The sequence below is a fragment of the Dasypus novemcinctus genome, chromosome 12, assembly GCF_030445035.2.
Source record: "Dasypus novemcinctus isolate mDasNov1 chromosome 12, mDasNov1.1.hap2, whole genome shotgun sequence".
Taxonomy (NCBI): Eukaryota; Metazoa; Chordata; class Mammalia; order Cingulata; family Dasypodidae; genus Dasypus; species Dasypus novemcinctus.
In genome coordinates, this window is record NC_080684.1 from 107,346,686 (window position 1) to 107,367,614 (window position 20,929).

General features: G+C 49.2%; 1 protein-coding gene across 6 annotated transcripts in view; it reads left to right on the forward strand.

Moving 5' to 3' along the window:
- The window catches only part of PPARA (peroxisome proliferator activated receptor alpha), a 71,634-nt gene extending 50,767 nt beyond the window's left edge, over positions 1 to 20,867 (forward strand). For all 6 annotated transcript variants that reach the window (XM_058308936.2, XM_058308935.2, XM_058308937.2 and 3 more), the window contains 4 exons: positions 87 to 225; positions 1,036 to 1,238; positions 11,321 to 11,768; positions 13,489 to 20,867. In XM_058308936.2, the coding sequence (XP_058164919.1) occupies positions 87 to 225; positions 1,036 to 1,238; positions 11,321 to 11,768; positions 13,489 to 13,736 (1,038 nt within the window). In that variant the 3' untranslated portion in view covers positions 13,737 to 20,867. The remainder of the gene's footprint in view (positions 1 to 86; positions 226 to 1,035; positions 1,239 to 11,320; positions 11,769 to 13,488) is intronic.
- Positions 20,868 to 20,929: the final 62 nt, after the last annotated feature.

Consider the following 20,929-nt stretch of genomic DNA (forward strand, 5'->3'; position numbering starts at 1 on the left):
AAACTGCCAAGGTAAAACAAAAACAAAGTATTAACAGACTTATGAGTGGTCCTTATTCTTTATTAAACTGTGTCTTAATCTCACAGGGCTTTTTCCGGCGCACTATTCGACTAAAGCTGGCGTACGACAAGTGTGATCGTAGCTGCAAGATTCAGAAAAAGAATCGCAATAAGTGCCAATACTGCCGTTTCCACAAGTGCCTGTCTGTTGGGATGTCGCACAACGGTAGGTGAGGCGTCTGCAGGCTCTCCAAGTCCAGTTCTCAGCTCACCTTCATTGCTTGGCTGGAAAGGACCAGACTTTGAGTGCAGGTGCTCCAAATTAATTTGCCCATGCATTTTAAAATTGTAATAGCCTAAGAAAATAAAAGTTTAGTTTCAAATAGCTGAGATTCAGCAGAGCACTTATTATGCAATTATGGAATTGTTGCTGGAAACTTCAAATGATAAGGTTTTGATATAAAATGTAAAACCAGTTGGAAATGGCAGGGATTGCATACATACTCCTCATAGAGATGAGGGATGTGTCATTATAAACATTTTACCATTTTATAACTAATTATTTTCAATCAGACTCTCATTTTAGAATGTGCTGATTTCTTTGTGGAGGTAAATTTAAAATAACTAGTTCAGAAGTGTTGTGTCTCTACCTTCTGGAAAAAGAAAAAGGTGTAATAGCCACTCACCTGAGACCCGTTGCCATCCCTTTACTCTAACAGATGGCTTATGTACCTAGAGAGTAAGCAACATGAAGCTCATTTTACTAATTAAATGAGTAATGGTGTCACCCCCTTTTTTTTAACCTTTAAAAAAAGAAAAAGTCTCGGATTTATGGAGTTTTATTGCCACATCCCCAGCACTGAAAGTTGCATAGCAAGGGGAGATGGATTTTAACTCACCTGTAAGTGGCCATTCTTAGTTTAATTTGTGGTGCGAAGTTTTCATCCAGCCATCAGTGGTCGTTCTGTGCTGCCTCCACCACTGTACTACTCATTTCTGGATGTTTCCCACCGTCCCATCCCCGCCCCCCCTCCAGCAATTCGTTTTGGACGGATGCCGAGATCTGAAAAGGCAAAACTGAAAGCAGAAATCCTCACGTGCGAGCATGATGTGGACGACTCCGCAACGGCCGACCTCAAGTCCCTGGCCAGGAGGATCCACGAGGCCTACCTGAAGAGCTTCAGCATGAACAAGGTCAAGGCGAGAGTCATCCTGGCTGGGAAAGCCGGCAACAACCCAGTAGGTGCTTCTGCCACTGCGCAGGGCAGCGCCTGCGTGCTCGTTAGGGACGTGGCGATGAGAGGGGTAGGGGAGTCCGAGGAAACACGTGTCAGATGCCGAGAAAATGGCATTTCTTCCAAAGGCAACCGAAAGGCCGTGGCCGTGAAGTGTTCCATTCTAGTTAATAACTTACCACGTACTAGGGGTTGTTTCTTAACTCTTTACAAATCCCTATGTTAAAGCCAAAAAACTGAAACCGTTCATGTCCCACTCAAAATTTGGGGCGTATGGCCCTTCTCCTAAAACTTCTCCCTCCTCCAGCCCCTCTTCCCACCTTCTTTTTCTTCAGCGAGAGGGCAGTGACATTTCCTAACTTAAAAAGGATCATTTGTTTACTTTCTTGTCTTTTCAGAACATTCTGGATCTTTCCAGTAGCACCTAAGATTGCCTTCCTCCATTTTGTTGCTTGCCCGGCCCGTGTCATACTGTCCCCACCCCCATCATGAAACAAGTGTCTGGCTCCATTAGAACTAATCTCAGAGCGCTACCTTCAAAGGGAGGGATGGCTCAAGGTTGCTGAATAAAGATATTCTAGCCTTTTTCCTGTGAACGTGGTAGAACACATTTAATTTGTATTAATGAATAGCTTGAAGCAATTAGTATTGGGAATTACAAGCTGAAATTTTTAGTCACAAGAAAATTAAGTACTTCACAAGCTACTGACTTTCATGAACAAACCCAGGCTCTTTTTTACGGAGTCTTTAATTCCTCAGTATATTCTCTAGTTAAAGAGAGTGAGACATTTTAGGACAGTTCAGGCAAACTATTAACTTGGCAGCGCCTACCCACGCCAGGCAGCCGCTCCTACAAATCAGACCCCTTTTTGATCTCAAGAATGAAAACCAAGTGTTAACCTAGTCTATGACGAAAATGATGAGCAGAACCCAGAACTTAGGGTGACCCAGACTTCTGCTTGGGATCTCACGTTTCTCCTTTGGGTTTTAAGACTGTCCAGCAAACAGAAGCCCCCTTCGCTCTGAACGAAGCGCTCTTGTTTGTTATTAATTTGGTTTCCAGAGAGGATCCTTCCGACGCTCCCAGGACGTCCACGGGGCTCTCGGAAGGCGCCCGGCGGCCTCGGGCGCGGCCGAGCTGGGCTGCAGGGGCTCGGCGCCCGGCGGTCTGGGATTGGGTTAGCGGTTCAGGAGACACGGGACGTGGCCCTGTGGCCCCTGCCCTGGCCGCTGAGAGCCGCTGTGTAGGATGACGCCGTTCTCCCCAAGCCGGTCCTTTCCCACCATGTCCTTGACTACGCGCCGCGTCTTGGGGGCACTGCCCGCCCCCTTGCCCCGTCCTAGCCTGCGTTGCGCCTTCCAGAAGTCCCCACTTCCCTGTCTGTGCTCAGTGGGGGGGAGGCCCCCCGGTGGACGCGCCACCCCCAGAGTGTGTGGACTGCAACCTCAGCGCCCTGGGTCTGTGCGTGGTGGGCTCCGAGCCCAGCCTGTGTCCCCAGCCGGCTTGGAAAGTAGCCCAGTGGGTGGGCGGGGGTGCCTCCCAGGCCAGGCTCCCGCCCGGAAGCTCTGCCCCGCCCGCGCAGATGGCTCGGGGTGCACTAACCGCTTCGTGGCGTCCCCACCTGGCGAAGCAGCACCCCTTGTGCCCCTCGCCCAGTCGCGGCCGGCGCAGCAGCCTCTCAAGCACCCGACTCGGTGGGCGTGCGGTGGGCCTCAAGAGGACGTGTGAACACACACGTGCTGGCGCGCGGGCGCGGCCGCGGCCGGGGCAGGAGAGGGCATGACTGTCCTCCTGTCCCAGGCCGGCAGGCAGGTGATAATCGCAAGCTTGGGGGCCGGGGAAGGGGCGGTCAGGAGCACGAGCCTGGCCCGGGCTGCCTCCCCGGCACTGTGCCCGGGACAGGCTTCCTTCCTCAGCACCTGCTGGGCCAGGTCACCCCCGGCGCCCTGTGCAGGCTCAAGCTCGGCCCTCGCGTCTGGACACCTTGATGGGGAGGGACAGGTGCTGGGCATGTTTTCCCGCCAAGGCTGTCCTCCGGGCAGCTCCAGGACAACTGACTTCTCTTTGCCGTGGGCTGTTCTGGTCTCTAGACCGGAGAAAGCCAAGACCCTCGGCTGACCAGAAGCTGTTCCGGCGCTGGGGTGGGAGGACGGCTCGCGGCTTCGGGCAAGGCCGGCTTTCGGGATGATGGAGGGGCCGAGCGGCCCTTTCCTTCTGGAGCCGGGGAGGGGCCTGAGTCCTGTGGTGTCCGAGCTGTGGGCCCGGCAGTGGCCTGGGCCCTTCGTGTCAGGCAGGCCCTGCTGGGGGCTCGCTGCCCTGCTGATTCGAGGGTAGGGGGGACAGGAGGGGAAATGGGGCAGGCTCCCAAGACGGGTGCTTTTCAGCAAAGGGTGACAGAGAAAGGACGTTGACCTGCCAGGGGCTCAAATCTCGGAAGGACTTGGGAGGAAGCAGTGTGAGCACCAAGCTGTGCGGAGCGGCGACGAAGCCAGCGCCTTCTCGTGGTGTTTGCTGTTTGCTCCCCCCAGCAGCCAAGGGCTCAGGCCCCCAATGCTCGCACATGTGCACGCACACACACGGGCACGCTGACACGCTCACGCACACGTGCACATGGACTCACCCCTCGTGTAAACCCACACCCCTCACACACACACATACACACGGGCCCGCTGACACACTCACGCACCCGCACATGGACTCACCCCTTGTGTAAACCCACACCCCTCACACACACACACGGGCATGCTGACACGCTCACGCACACGTGCACATGGACTCACCCCTCGTGTAAACCCACAGCCCTCACACACACACACGGGCACGCTGACACACGCACCCGCACATGGACTCACCCCTTGTGTAAACCCACACCCCTCATACACACACACGGGCACGCTGACACGCTCACACACACGTGCACATGGACTCACCCCTTGTGTAAACCCACACCCCTCACACACACACAGGGGCACGCTGACACGCTCATGCACATGTTGACATGGACTCACCCTTCATGTAAACCCACACCCCTCACACACACGGACACACACGGGCACGCTGGCACGCTCACGCACATGTTCACATGGACTCACCCTTCATGTAAACCCACACCCCTCACATACACGCACACACGGGCACGCTGGCACGCTCATGCACACGTTCATGTGGACTCACCCCTCGTGTAAACCCACAGCCCTCACACGCACACGCACACACATGGGTCCGCAGACACGCTCACGCACACGTGCACATGGACTCACCCCTCGTGTAAACCCACACCCCTCACACACACACACATGCATACACACAGGTATGCTGACACACTCATGCACACATGCACACATTCACCCCTCGTGTAAACCCACAGCCCTCACGCGCACACACTCTCATACATGCACTCACGCACTCTCGCCTCATGCACACACAGTGACGCTCACCCAGGCTTCGCTGCTTTTGGTTTCCAGTGCTAGCAGCATGTCTGAAAAGTAGGTCAGCATGTTCCGTTAAGAGAAGGAGCAGAAAATTCTTTGGCCCTGAATATTTAGACTCCAGACATTCAAGGTATAAAGTGACAGTAAATGTAGCATTGCTACTTCTTTTAAAAATCCCACAAACATATCAGAATTTATCCATTTGTGGGCATCATGTTTTTTCAGAGTCCCTTATTGCTCAGAATTGTCAGATATTAGCACCAGCCTTTGAACATCTTCAGATATGGAAAATTTTTACCTCTGAGAAGATGACTGAAGTTTAGACAAAACCGTGAGTTATTTGTAGTCAGCCTGGTATCTAAAATGGGATTAAACAGAGTAAAGCATCTGGTTAAAAAACAACCAAACAGCAATGTCCTCGTTTCTTGGGGCTTGAAACAACAGAAATGGGTCACAGTTCTGCAGGCTCTGAACTCAGGGCGTCAGCGGGGCCGTGCCCCCAAGCCCGTCCAGGGGTCCCTCCTTGCGCAGCCGGCTCCTGGTGCTTGCCGCCAGTCCTTGGTGCTTAGCTGGTGGGCGACTCGCTCCGCCTCTTCTGTCTTCCGCGGCCTTCTCCCCGTCTCCCACCCAAATCCAGTCAGGCCTCCTTTTAACTAAGCCCGTCTTCAAAGACGCTCCTTCCAAATAAGGTCCCCTTCGCGGGACCCAAGCGTCTTTTTGGAGGACACGAGTTGACCCTGCAGGCAAGGTGACTAATCGGTGGCATGTGGCTGAGAACAGGTCTCACCCCAGTTTTGAAGGAGGAATTCCAAGTGCTTCTCCACATCTTAGGGTCTCGGGAATGAGGGTGGCCGCCTGGCACTGTCTTGGGCTGGCCTTGCTTCTTTAGGTGGAACTGCCTTGCGAGTCTTGGGGTTCGCCTGCTGCGTTTTGGTCAAGTATTCCACGTACCACTGGAGTGGTCTTCAGAGGGAAGGACACACCTCATATTTTACACCGTCTCTAGAAATGTGTAGTAAAACATAACCAAAAGCTTAGTAAATCATTTCATTCAACAGTTCCACCAATACTCCACAAGGAGATTTTTTTAAGAGGTGACAGCTGCCTAACTTTTCATTTAAATGCTGTTGAAGTGTGATTTGGGGACTAATTCTTGGAAGCAATGTCATTAACACATGGAGCAGAGTCAAGTATGAGCATGCCAGTGAGGGGGCTTCCTCGGGTGGGCATGGTGTGATGTCAGGGAAAACGGCGTATTTTCTGCCTCACGCTGTTTAAAATCTTACAACGTGCTTCATTTAATTTATTTGAAACGAACTCCCCTACTCTTGGGTATATTCATATCCAAGCACGAGTATGAAAGGCACGTTCAAACATTAAATAAAAGATGTATGGAATTTTAAAATAGGATATTAGTAAAGTTTGGGAAAACTTTCAAGTATCTTTTACTATAGCGTTCTATTTAGCTTTAATAAACATCAATTTCTTACTGTTTGAACCTGTTTTGAATTCGAATGACTTTCAGTTTTGCCCATTCAATAAAGCTTGCTTTTAAAAATCCAAAGCGCTCATTTTTTTAAAAATGAAATGCACTATTTGTCAGCACTTCAATCCCCGTGTGTAAGAGGATATTTCACCTAAGCCTGGTCCAGGGCCAGCTCCATGGGGGCTGGCCTCGGGGTCTCCCAGCGTCTCGCGCCCAGAAGGGCTCCCACTGGGACTTCAGTGCTTTGTTGTTACCATCTCAAACGCCTTCTTAATTTTTGAACAGCGGACCTAACACGTTCATTTTGCGCTGAGCCTCAAAAACTACATCTCTGGTCCTGCATGGGTCCTAGAAGAGGTCCTTCCAGAACGATTCAGCCTGCTGCAATCAGACACTTCGGGAACCATTGCTTAGGCTGTATCTCCAGTCCTGAAGATTCTCAGTACACATCTGTTATGTTAGAGGCTCTGGGAGGTCCTCATGTAAACGAAATCTAAACAACTCTGTTTACAATCTGTTTTGACCCCAGACTCTTTTTTGGGTTGTTTATTTAACACCTTCATTTCTGCTAAATATAATTTAGAAAAAAAGCAATGATTTGAATTAAGGTAATGTGGTGGGCTAATAGTATATTTTCTGGAATTGCAGGAATATTGCCATCTATACTTTAAAAATATCACTCTAGTCTGTCTCATAAATGTCAGTTCCTTAAGTCTGAGCCTCACCTTGTGGTGAAGCAATATGTTTAAAATCAAGCTGGCAGAATAGTAAAATAATCTCCCCCTCTTAACAAGATTCTGTTGTTTGGTGCAGCATTGCCGAGAATTATGTCCCTTTTAATCCGAACTTTTGAGCTGACTCTATTAAATTCCTGAAATTTAAAATAATCTCTTTTTCCTTTCCATTTTACCAGTTATGAAAGGGATAACAGGTAGATCCAGGATAATCCAGATGCATTTTAGCATTTTCTCTGTTGTTTCAGAAGGTTACAAAAGGATTATTGAGTTTGAGCTTAGCCCATCGGAGTACAGAAATTTAAAAGCTGTGCAATTATAAAGTCTTCCAGTAGGAGAAAGTTGGAAGAGAAGTTGCTTCTGGAAATTATCTCAATGATGTTAATAATAACCAGCATTTGAATGCTTACGGACTGCCAGACACTGTTCTAAGTTTTTACACATATTGACTTATTAAATATTTGCACAGTCCTTTGAGAGGTCTATTGATTAATTTATGACAGAGGGAACTAAGGCAAACAGTGAAGTTAAGAAATGTCCAAGAAAGTGGTAGAGCCAAGATTTGAGCAGAGGCAGCCTGACTCCAGAGTATTCTAATCACTCTACTATAGTTCTCTCAGTCATAAAGCTGGAAATACCATGAAGAAAGCCATAAATTTTTCTAAGCTTTAGTATATTGGAGATGCTTCCAAAGAACTACAAAAAGAACTGCGGTTAAAATTAAGTCTAAAGGAAACAGCATTCAGTTACAGTCAACGTGTAGGTGTGAAATGAGAGTTCAGTAGCATTGCCGGGAGTCACATTGCCCTGGCCAGTGCCGCGTCTGCAAGGACGTTCTTTTTTCCAGCCTGAGACTACTGAACCTTCGTGTCTAGACCACAGAGCACGGTGACCTCATCATTCTGTGTTAGCCTCTGTTTTACAAGCGTGATACTTTCCAGCTATAGCTTGGGATTTTATACTCAGGTTCACTGAATAAAAAGACAATTAGGATTCCTGTCTCTTTGTTTTATTTAACTTTTTAGGGAGGAAATTTGAGTTTATTTGTGTGTCTATTAAACAACACTCAAATGTATAAGATATATTTGGCCAATAAATTGAAATCTTTCAAATCTCCCTTTAAAAGAAGCAAATAACAAAAAAAATGATGCTCTCCATGTATTATTTTAGGATGTATAGTACTTCCATTCAATGTGTAACTTAGTGATAAAACAACTCCCCCCCCATATGGTTCTCTCTTACTGGATTTACAGCCTCCTGCAGATTCTCCTGTAGCGTCTCAGGGCTCAGCCAGAGATGTGAATTGCTGTGTATGTGCATTCAGGATTTCCTTCCAGGTATCACCACCCATCACATAAAATTTTGTATAATGAGCTAATTTGAGAAAATGCCCTTATTAAAAAGAGACTTATGAATTGTTAGTTTCATTACTAATATGTTTAAGATAGGAGTGTGGCCTTTGAGTCCTCTATTTCCATAAATATCATAAATTGAGGTCCATTTCCATAAATATTAACACTTAGTTCTAGAAGATTTGTAGCCACCACTTATGGTCATCTCCTGTACTTGAAGGTTGAAGGTAATTTTTGCTGGTAATCAGTTTGGCGAAAGTTTTTTCTGTAGTGTTTTATAAAACTGTTTGTGAATGAAAATTTTGACCTAATGAATAAAAAAACTAGTTGGTTTTTGAAATTTAGGTTTATCTAGTCTGATGTTAAAATAATGAATTGGATTCATTTGTTTCTTGCTTTGGATAGTGTGGGTTTGTTGGGAGGTGACAATGGGAATTATTTTTGAGTCTTATAAGGCTGAAGTTTTTGCTGAGGTTTGATATTTGGGTGGTTGGAGGGGAGGTATCAGGGCACACTGCTTTTTTGGTTTTTAGGTACCAGAAAGGGTATTTACATTTTCAATGCTTTTCATTTCTTCCTGAAAAATATGAATGTTTTAATCTATTACCTGTTTCCTTCAGTCTGAAGTTCTTCTTTTAGCATTTCTTATAGTGCAGGTTTGCAAGTAATGAATTCTTTTTATCTGAAAATATCTTCATTTCACCTTCATTCTTGAAGGATGTTTTCACTAGATATAGAATTCCATGTTGACACATTTTTATAGTTTAAAGATGTTACTCCACTATCTTCTAACATAGTTTTTGGAGAGAAATCATTTGAATCATTTTCCCCTGTATGCAATGTTGTCTTTCTCTTTGACTGCTTTCAAGGCTTTCTCTTTCTCTTTGATTTTCAGCAGTTTGACCAAGATGTGCTTAGGTGTGATTTTTTATCATCTTTACCCTGCTTGGGATCCTTGTCTGCTCTTTCCAACATCTGGGTCATCTCCGTGTTGCTCTCTGTTGCCTTTTCTCATGAAAAAGGTCACATTTCTCTGGTTCTTCATTTGTGGAGACTACTTTTGAATTGTATCCTGGACATTATGGATGTTCTGTGGTGGAGGCTGGATTCTGTTATGTTCCTCTGAAGAGTGTTGGTTTTTTGTTTTGTTTTGTTTTGTTTTAGCAGGTAATTAATTTGGTTTGACTCAAACTGCAAACTCCATCTCCCCTGTGGTGGGTGGTAGCTCAAATTCTAGTTCAGTTCAGCATTCGTAAGCTGTGCTGCTTTGAATCTGCCGAGTGCTTTCGTGGTTTAGGAGTTGATTTTTGGGCAGTTTACACATAGAAGTTGGGGTTCCCTTCTCTTGGCTCACTCCTTTCCAGAGTCCTGCCCCCCCTTCCTCCCTCAACAGATCCCAGTGACTGTGATTGTTCCATGCTCCGTCCTCTGGTTCTTCAAGTCAGAAAGCCTGCAGGTTTCCGCTGGAGATTGGGCTGCTGTAATGCAGCCTGCCCTCCGGCTAAAAGCTGAAAAGATGGGACAGTCACCACGCGCCATTCCTTCTTCCGAGGGTTGACTCCCTCCAGATTCTGCCTGCCTGTGTTCACTCTCTCCAGTGCCTTCCGATCAATGATTTTGAAAATTTTGTCCAGGATTTATAATAATTATCTGTGGGAGGATCAAGTACACTAACAGCTACTCAGCCAAGTGCTGGTATCTGTTGGGTTTGATTCTGTTTCCTGTGGCCCTTTCTTTTACTTTCAGGCAGAACGATGCCCAAACTTTTCCAAAACATTGGTACTGTGGCCTGTGGTGAAGGTCTGTGGGGACACACAGTTTCAGTCTTCCTTAACTTGACTTGAGATGTTTAGAAGTTTGGCTTTGAATTTCTTATGTAGAATGTATTCTCTAATTCAGTGATCATTTTTTAAATACCCTCTTTCCTTAGAGGCAGAATTAAATTTTTTTGTCCAACACTAGATAATAAATTCTTATTCTGTTGAATCATTTAAAAGATAATCTATCTGATTGTTACCAACCCTGATGTCAACACATCCACCTTGACTCTGTACCAACTACGTCCCCAAAGGTGCCCCGAGAATGGTTCTACACTGTGATTTCTCTCGATCTCTTGAGAGCCCAGAAACAGAGACTACTTCATGTCACAGGTGCAGGTGCTTTGTCGGGCAGGTGTGTTTCCCACTGGCAGGGTGATTCCTCAAGTCATTGCAATGCTTATTACTCTGGTAGGGATGGAAAACAGTGCCTTGCCTGGTTCCGTTGTCAGTCTGTGTGTCTACATGCAGCAGAACAGGTTATGAATCAAAGAGATCCTTTGTGTGCTGTAGTGTCTTCTGTTCTACACACAGGTAGATGTGGAGCCCATTTTGACTGTGGTGGTCTTTGTACCCCTTCTGGGAATTTTGGCTTCAAATAGTATGTCCAGCCATCTCTTTTTTCCACCAATAGATCTTTGTAAGATGGCAGGACCAGTGGCTTTCAATGCAAATGGTACCGGAACGTGTAGGGAGCTGGCCATAGGAGTTGGCACTTGTGCCAGAGCCTGAAAGATGGATAGGAAGTTTCTTATGTGTAGAGAATGGAGGGTCTTTGGAGGCTTTTCTAGTTTATCCCAGAAAAGCAAGTGATGAGCAGTGCTTCTTTACTCATTTCTTCCCAAATGCCAACTTCCTGAGTTACATACCTGCCAGATTTGTTCATTTAAGTCAGTATTAACAGTAATGGTAACCTCTAACGTTCCTAAAATGAGAAAATTAAGAATTATTGTCACTAAGCCACCTGCAGTAGTATTGGGGAGTTCAGAGGCTATTATAAAGCATTAAAGGGGCTTGGGAATGTTCTCTTATTAGCGTTATTGCCACAACCTATCCTTCAGTTTCTTGGTCGTTCAGTCCTTCCCCAGTATCAGGCAATGATGATATTATAGTTCTGTCTAGTGTCTTATAAGGCCCAGCTAATTTAAGGACAAGGAGTGTGTTTTCTACATACACTGAGTTCCCCACAGCACCAAGCTTGGTCATTTGACCGCAGTGTAGCTTGCCACAAATCGTCTGCCTTATTTCAGTGTCTTTCTTCATAGCCTTTTGTCATCCATGATATGGAGACCTTGTGCATGGCGGAAAAGACCTTGGTGGCCAAGATGGTAGCCAATGGCATACAAAACAAGGAGGCTGAAGTCCGCATTTTCCACTGCTGCCAGTGCACGTCGGTCGAGGCCGTCACAGAGCTCACAGAATTCGCCAAGTCCATCCCGGGCTTCGCAAACTTAGACTTGAACGATCAGGTGACTTTGCTCAAATACGGAGTCTACGAGGCCATATTTGCAATGCTGTCCTCAGTGATGAACAAAGACGGGATGCTGGTGGCATACGGAAATGGCTTCATAACTCGTGAGTTCCTCAAGAGCCTGCGGAAACCGTTCTGCGATATCATGGAACCTAAGTTCGACTTCGCGATGAAGTTCAATGCCCTGGAACTGGACGACAGTGACATTTCCCTGTTTGTGGCTGCTATCATTTGCTGTGGGGGTGAGTTCTCTATTTACTCTGCTGAGCCCTGATCCCTCAAGCTCCAGTCTTGAAGACTTTTACAAGGCACATCCAGATCAGCTTGAGCTGGCTGCAGTAGAGTGAGTGCAGGTAGGACGGGAAGGGGGCTGAGCCCCTGGGTGCCTACTGGCTAGAATTCAAGGATCCGACCCACATGGCAGCGTGTTCTATTAAGTACCGTTCTAATGTTATTCTAGTTACGTCGCTGTTGATGGATTTGTGATATTTCATAATGAAGGATATCGATAGCAAACTGGCACTCAGTGCAGGGTTTGCTTTGCCAGAGGAACAGGATCCAGCAAAGGCAAACTGGGCCTCTGCAGAGAAGTTGGCTCTGCAGCCCCAGATTTTTGGCTCTGGGTTATGTTTCTTTAAATAGCGCTGCCCCAGGTCTAGGAAGGCCACCCCTCTACTGTAAACTTAGCTGACCTTGGCCAGCCCCGGCGGAGGCTTCTCAGCGTGGCCACACCGCTGCACGCCGCCCCAGCCCTCCGAGATTCACACGCGCGTGCATCGAGGCGGGCCACCTGCTCGGCCCCATCAGCGCAGCCCTGTGATGTCCGTCCCTCTCAGCTGGGCTGAGAGGTCTGATGTCAGCTGGGCTCTGGTCTGAGCTACAAATCCCCCTTATCCCTTTGTACACCTAAGATGTGGTGTTGTACAAAAGCAACTGCAGAACTGTTTCTAGATCATAGCATCCATTTTTGCAAAAGAAATGATAATTATACCTAAATCCTAGATCTCGAGAAAAATGCCTGGCGAGATAGACATTAAGCCTGTGATGGTGGGGCTAAAATTATGAGGAGGGGCTCGCTTTTCATTTTTTTATACTTCCTTGTTTAAAAACTTAATAATTACATATCTTTTACAACCAACAAGCGACAACATTTTTTTTTTTTAATCTATGTTATTAGCAGACACTTTGGAAAATCATAGGAATGAAGAGGGTTCTGGAGTGGACACTGCCTGTTGAATGTGGACTGAGGCAGAAGTTTCTGGACCGAGGGTCGGGACGGGTGGTCTTCGACTGTCCTGGAAAGTCTGGTGCCCTTGGCTGAGTTCCCACGGGGAGCCCTGGGGTCCCAGGGTGGCGTCGCCCCTCCTGCCTGCCCTGTGCCCTCCAGGGGCCCCGTGGCTCTCCCACCAGTACCATCCTCCCGTTCACTCTCCCTCTCCTTCCTGTTCAGCTGACTCCTGTAGGAAAGCCCTCGTAGTCGTGCTTTACGCCATGAAACCTAAGTCGACGGATAATCACGCTCCTCGGTGCCGGGGAAAAGCTTGAAGCCAAATACCTAATTTTGACTCAGGAATAAGAACTTCATTTCCCATACTAAGCAAAACCGGTTGTAATCATCATCAGAATGTATAGTGACTCGAATATTTTGGGTTTTTTTCCCCTGGCAGGTGGCCATTGGGCAAATTCAGATGATGGGTCAGTATCGTCAGGGCGTCAGCCAGTTGGACGGAGGCCTCGGGTCCAAAGAGGCAGGAATGGGTGCTACTCCTGCCTGCCCCTTAGTGAGGCCCGCTGGTCTTAGAAAAGTCCCTTTCTACCTTCTAGACCAGGTGATGGTACCTGAGGGCAGCCACGCATCCTGGAAGGGAGGTGTGGGAAACTGCAGTGTGGGGGACGCCGGCGGCCTCTGCGGCTGGCGTAGGGTCACGCTTACGCACTTCTCTTTCTTTCCTTTGAGAATAGATCGGCCCGGCCTCTTGAACATAGGACACATTGAAACAATGCAGGAGAGCATCGTGCACGTGCTCAGACTCCACCTGCAGAGCAACCACCCAGACGACGCCTTCCTCTTCCCCAAGCTCCTTCAGAAAATGGCGGACCTGCGGCAGCTGGTCACGGAGCACGCACACCTCGTCCAGGTCATCAAGAAGACAGAGTCAGATGCGGCGCTGCACCCGCTGTTGCAGGAGATCTACAGGGATATGTACTGACGGCCTTTAAATAAACAAGAAAAGTCGGGACCTCTTCAAGGACACTTACAGCCGACAGCACTACAAAGGAGAAATGCGAGCACCACGACTTTGCACAGACTTCCACCGTTTCAACGCTGGAGAAGGAAGGAGAGGCTCTAGGTAACCGGAGTACGAGGCCACAGCTCTTCCTTGTTTTAACCAGTACTTCAGAGAGCGTACGGGGTGTTCAGATGCTGGTGATGAGCAGCTCACGGGCAGGGCGTGGGAAATTAAGATGACGGTCAACATCTGATTTAACTCCCATGACGTGAATCAATGCCAATTTCTTATACTGCCTTAGTAATTTAGCGTTTACTCCATCAGTAACCTCAAAATAAGTGGTATCTCTTCTCTCTCTACCACCCTGTGACTGTTGTGCTCCTTTATATTTTGAAAACTAATCAGCACTTTTTAATGCCTTTTATAATCCTAAAAATCTAGATGTATCCAAAGGTTAGGTATTTATAAAGCAACAAAATATTTATTTGGAAGACATCCATTCTTTTTCTGCATTTTTAAGAAAGACAGCACCCTGCTTTTTAATCATAAGTCTTAGAATTTTAAAAAATATTTGATAAGATATCAAAATGCAGCAGTTGTTTTCTTTTCAGGTCCCTCTTTCTGTGGTTGTAACTAACATGTGAACAAGCCTACTTCCAGATTTTTAAAGACCCCAGGAGACTGTGTCGAGCACTCTCTGGACGTGATGGACATATTTTTAAGCTAGCATCCGTGGTCATCAGAACAAGAAAAACTCTTGAAGATGTGTTAGTTTCCTCTTCCTCTCACTTCTTTTTCCTTCCAAGTCCGAACCCGCTGAACCAGGCTGTTTGTGGGTACAGTCGTATTTAGGGGGACGTTGTTGAACTGGTTGTTTTTAAATGTTCCTTTGAGCCCCGTGTATCAAGGCAGCTTCTTTGTCTGGTCCTGTCCTGCTTTTTTCAAATATGAAGCTTCTTTTTTTTTTTTTTTTTAACCCCTGGGAGGTAGGAGATGCTCACTGGTGTGGAAGATGAAGCACGTAGGACTTCCTAGTGCAGGGAGGGGTGGCCAGACGTGCCTCATATGGCGGCTCGGGTAGCCTCAGACTTCACAGCGGCCTGATTCTTTTACTAAGGTTCAGATAGTTAAGGGTCCTTTTCCCACTAGGCTTATGGTCGCTTTGCCAACAACTGAAGTGTTAGTTTTAGCCTTAGAGGTCGACTTCTAAACCTCATTCCAGCTGGGAAAGCAACGTTGATTGTGGTTTTTTGTCTAGAACCTCTGGTTCTGGAAAGCCTCTTTCCATCCACTGCAGTAGATAAGCTGTACCTCTGGAGAGCCTTCCACAGCACCCCCGGAGCCAGCACTGGCCTGAGCCGCTGCCCCTGAGGCCTCTGCTCTGTAGAAAACTTGGCTCTTTTCAGGTCATTGTTATTTGCTGAAGACTGATTAGGATCTCCACCGTTAAAGTTCCCAGGACAGTATCACTGAATGTGACCCTGAGAAGCACAGGAAGACTGTGAGACTTCAATTAGGGAAAGAGTGAAAATTTACGACCAGGACATCCCTTTTAAAAATGACACCTTTAGTGAGGTTTTTTGGTGTTTTTTTTTTTGAAGATCTATCTGGTCAGAGACCCTGTGGCCAGCTGGAAGTAAGCACTCTGCACCCCCTTCGTTAGGAACTGGAACACAGCAGAGTGTTCCCACCGGGGACACTGATCAGAGGTCATCCCAGCTGGGAACGGAGCGAGCCCTCGAGTCACATGCCTGTCTATTTAAATGTTCTAGATGAGAACCCTCTGTTCCGAGGACACCCGGGCTTCATCTGCCCACGGTGGCAAGGTCAGAGCTGGGTTCTCACACCAAGTCCACGATCCCTGCACTGACGGTGGCAGCCTCTCTCGCTGACGTCCCTGGACGGGTGTCATTCAAATAAACACGGCCTGGGAAAGCCAGCCTTGAGACCCAGGTTTTCAGAAATGTCATCCGTCTGTTTCACTTTTCATGGAGCCCATCTAGAGGAGCTCCTCGCTGGACGCTTTTGGCAGTGGCAGAGGAGCCGGCCCGAGGTGGCGGCTTTGCACCATCTCCCCGGAAGCCCAGCAGCACTCGCCAGCGCTGGGTTCTGAGGGTCTAAGACCACCAGCGGTGGCCCTGGTGAGGCCAGAAAGGTGACCGCAGGTGACCTCCTCCAGTGACATTTTCACTCATATATGAAAGTCATGTGAAATCCCGTGTTCCCATTTCTTTGTCACCTCATGGCCACTAACTGCCACTCGATGCTGGATTACAGGATACTTCAGGCCACCCTCATTTGGAGCGTCGAGGACCAAGTATCGGCTGATGATTCACTAGCTCGGAATCCTGGGGACTTCCTAACAGAGCACTTACTGCTCGCCAAGCTCCAGCGGACGTTGGCACAAAGAACAGAGAGGCAGCGGGTCAGGACGTTTCCAAGCAGGCGGGCTGAGACCCCCTCAGCCCCTCTCACCTCCTGGATCCCTCCTCCTACGAGGCATTGCTGAAACCTGGCTCTCCGTCTTCTCAGCTTTTAGTCGTCAAAAGTGCCAAGTACCTCGAGACCACGAACCCCCCAGCCGGCCTTCGTCTCGTGTGGGGACCACGAGGAAGGGGCCTTCAGTGGTGCCAGCCCCTCCCTGGGATCAGGGAGGATATGGCCCCCTCCTCCAGGACCCTCGGCAGCCCCTTCCTCTTTCTGCTGGTGGGCACGGCACACCAGAGCTCAGCACCCACGGCTCAGCCGGAAGCCTGGCGCTGCGGGTCCTAAGAAGCGGAGTAGCTTCAGAAGCCAAGATGCTCCCCGGCGGCTCGGCGGCGAGGTGGATTCAGTGGCCGAGTTTCAACATCGTGGAACACGGTGGCCCGCCCACTTCTTTCCTCCTTGCTCTTGACCTTTCTACAGCTCGCCATGGAGCTCAACTTCAAGCACTTTCCTAAAGAACATATATGTGTCTACATGTATAACGAACATGAAGTAGCGTGCCTAGACTGGGCACCCAGCGCATTCGAGGATGCCCAGGAGCGCTGTCCCTGTTTTAAAGGGATTCTTTTTGAGGATCACAGAATGTACCTTTTGGCTCGGACTCATGTGCTTCCTACACCAAGCCATTTAATTAAATTTTAAAAACCACCCTAAGGGAAAGAAACCGCCCTGTAGGTCCTGTGAGTAGGTTCCCGGGACAGCACAGCCCGTGAAGGTTGTTCCCATAGAAGCGGAAGCCACACATCTGGTATGTGACAAGTAAGCTGTTAGCTTAGCAACTACTTTCTGCCCAGAAGTACAGGAGACCAGCTACCTCAGTCGCCATGGCAACAGGCACTGGTGAAACAGAGGTGCCCACAGCGCCAGGGCCTTTTTGAGGCGTTTATCGTCAGACCATTCGGGAGCAGGTGGGGGACGACACACACACCTGCCTTTGGTGGCCACTGGGAGTTGGTGGGCACAGGGATTTTGAAAGGAACTTGGGTTTTTCACAGGTAGCCTGAAAGATGCACCTGTGCACATGTGGCTGCCCCATTTGGTGACCATGAACTCGAGCACGTCTGGGTGAGAGAGGCAGCCAGGGCCGCCTGCTGTCCCCACCGCCCCCCCCCCCCGCCTCCGTCCTGCGCGCCTGCTGGCCTCGGACGCGTGCGCTCATAGAACAGCAGAAGCGCAGCCTCGCAGCCGAGCTTCCCAAGCCGGGGCTTCTCCCGAGCCCCCGGGCTTCTGCCCTGGAGCACAGGCCGCGCTCGGGCTCCACTCCACACCTCCGCCACCGCCGGCCAGGGCCACCAGCTGGACACACGCCTGAGGAGTCGCTTTGAATTCCTGCTTAAATGTGGGGTCACCGTTTCAACAGAGTCGCGCGCTTCCACTTCTGACTGGCTCTCAGCCCATGAGGCAGACCCCCCGAGGGAGACCACCCCGAGCCAGCCCCTGGGCCGGCTCGCCGGACGCCACCTCCACCCCCCCGCCCCGTGGAAGCACGCAGCCCTGCCGGATGGGCCGCGGCGGGCCCCTCGTCCCTCGCTCCCCCACGGCCACCCTGCCTTCTGGGGCCCAGCTCCTTTCCAGCACTGCCCTGCTGGGGGCGGCGGGGGGAGCCACTGTGGTCGCCTCGGCCCGCCTGGCACGGGCCACCTTGGTGGGTTACTTTCGAAAAGGCTCTAAGTCCAGCACAGCGGCGGAGCTTCCGGAGAGGCGAGGAAATCCAGAGAAATCACTCAAGACGGGCACCTCCAACCGAGGGCTGGCTGAGGGTGACAGGCGTCCCAGAGGCACCCGGCGTTCAAACCCGACTTTATGGGGTCTTCTCATCCTCAGTGGCCTGCCCGGCTTCTCATGGCTCTCCGCCCGAGGGAATTCCCAGGCTCCACTGGAACAGATGCTTCCGGCCCCCCAAATCTCAGGATCAAGTTTTCAGCCACGGCTGCTCTGCGTGTCTGACAAGAGCGAAGGCCGGGAAATGAATGTCCACGACCGCCCGCTGCCGACAGGCCTGGGGACAGCCCGGCTGTCCTTCGTGCCGAGGGGCAAAGCAGGGGTTGTGACGTTCATCTGCCGGGAGCAGCGGGCAGCCGTGCCCAGCCACCCGGCAGTCCCGGCTCTCCCCCTCCCCGCTGCACAGGCCGCGCCCAGGCTGCGCCCTCCTGAGAGGTCCTGCCTGGAAAGACCCAGTAGCGGCTCTGCGGGTTCGGGTCTTTCCTGGGTACTTTTAGGCACCATCGTAGTGGAAGCCAAGAAAATGGCTGCCTAGGATCTGTCACAGAACACAGGCGGTGTGTGCTGTTTCTCCGCAGACTACAGTACAAACTACAATGCGGGCGGGAAGTCCCGTTAAAAAGAAAGAAAATGAGCCTCCATACTCTAGTTTGAATCATGACAAGGAGCGTTCCATTATGCTATCTTTTTGGAACACAGCAGGTTCTTAAACTTTCAGTGGAGTGGGCTGTAGGCTTGTCAAAAAAAGATAAAGCTAGGGGAGCAGATGTAGCTCAGGGGCTGAGCACCTGCTTCCCGTGTACAAGGTCCCGGGTTCAATCCCCAGGACCTCCGTTGAAAAATAAAAAGCTAAGCTCGTGGCCCAGGTGAAGAGAACAGAAAGCCAGGCTGCCACACAGCTGTTTCCCACACGGCCCCTTTCCCTCTGAAGCCTCCACCACGCCCCAGGTCGGGAATGGGCTGACTGGCCTGTTGCTTCCCAGACTCAGCGATGCGAGAGCTCTAACCACTTACTCCCCCCCCCAAGAGCCCCTTCGGCCAGGGTGAGGCGCTGGATAGTGTGGTTCAGCAGAAATAGACACCCGCGTGCCCCCGTGGGGTCCCCCCAAACAGAACAGACCCGAACCCCGCCCACCTTCACAGCCACGTCTTGGTTGAAGCAACTGACAAAACATCAAGAACTTTGGTGCCTCCAGAGCTGTTAAATTTATTATTTGTAAAAGATAAGAAACATTGGTTTTTATATCATAAACAGCAAATTAAAGCCTAGGACTTTTTATTAAAAAAAAAAAAAGTTTGCTAGTTTGGGTCAAATGTGAAAAAGTCCATGCTTTTCTCCGGAGAAGCCCTCTGTATGCCACCTGCTTGCGCTTCTCCCTCCGGGCGTTTGTAACTTGTTAGCACGAAGTCTGCAGAGAAGCCCCCAAGCGTCAGCCTTGCCTCCCAGGAGAAGAGAGCAAGGAGAAAAGGGGTGCAGGGGCACCCCCACCCCGAGTCTCCAGGCCTAGGCAGGTTGCCCTGGGCACCAGAACTCAGCTCTGTCCCCTCAAGGCGGAGAGCGTCAGATTTCAGGCCCTGGAGAGGTGAGTCAGGCCTTTCCAAGGGCAAATTATTCACATTTTGAAAACTTGTCTTCTCTTTTTAAAAGCACAGACAGGTCTGTTCCTTTCTCAAGCCTAAAAAAAATTTTACCTCAAAAAGGATGACTACCACTAAAAACCCTTTATGGTAAGATTGCAGTATTCAGGTTGAGTATCACTATTTTTTTCTACACTGTATGGTAAAAAGAATTCTAATAGAGTTATGTAATATATATTGTGATTTTACCTTACAATCATGCATCTAGTAACAAACAATGGGATGCTTCTGAAATCAGTGTTAATTGATGGTATTTTTAAAAGCCTGGCTCCTGGACCTATCAGAAACACAAAGGACGTGGAAATAAAATTGCACAAACATACGCACACATTCACATGCACATCAAAACTTCTCATTTCTCCTGAGCCACGTAGGATTTATTTTTCCTGTGTAAATGTGCTCCCTTTGCCGTATTTCCTATGCAAGAAGTGCGATTGTATTTTTATACAAAGTTTTGAGTAGAGATGCTATCAAGATTGCACCAGGAGTGTTTTGCTCAAGACGGTCGACTAGTGCAGTTTAGTCAACAGCTGTCAGCTCTTCAGGGAATTACGACCTATGGGTTGTTACCAAAGAACTCGAGCAATCTGAAATACTGAGGAAAATCATTCACGCCAGGTGGGTCCCAGGGGGACCCGGTCCCGGAGCTCGCCCGGCTCCAGCCGGGCTTCAGCAAAGTCCATGGCTTTGACTCTCTTGGCAATAGTTCTTCCGGATGTGCATGCTCAAGGCCCCCGGAATCCACACTGCCCCTACACCCCGAGGGACAAGGATTCGATGGGACCCTCGTGGGGATGGTACCGGTTTCCAAGGCGAGGCCTGAGCTCAGGTTCCGGACGCATTTATTTTTACAGTTCTCGGTGCCTTCAGAGACTAAGTATTTAGGGGCTTCCAGACCCTTTGTTTTTTGCTACTAAGCAGGGGCAGGCCCAGAGTCGCTACACTGCCGCCAGGCTCCGGGCTGCGCCCCTGCTGGGATCAGCGCCGCGGGAGACGGGGTGCCAGTGTCAGGAACCGGCTGACGGGCTCCAGGCTTGAGACGATGGCTCTGAAATAGTGTAACTTTAATTTTAAAAAAAAATTGTGGGTCTGATTCCTTTTGCCGTAGGAGATGGAGCTGATTTTCTGTATTGATTCCTCCTGGATGTATGGGAACTTCTGTGTTTGGAATGCCCTACTGTAAGACTGATGAATGTAAAGAGTAAATTTCAGGGTACAGTTCTGCCTTAACGGTTTTAAAAAATAAACTATTTTTTAAAATTACCTGTGAGTTTTAGTCATGCTGTGAGGTGAAATGTTTGGTTTGAAGAAAGCAAGGCCCTGGC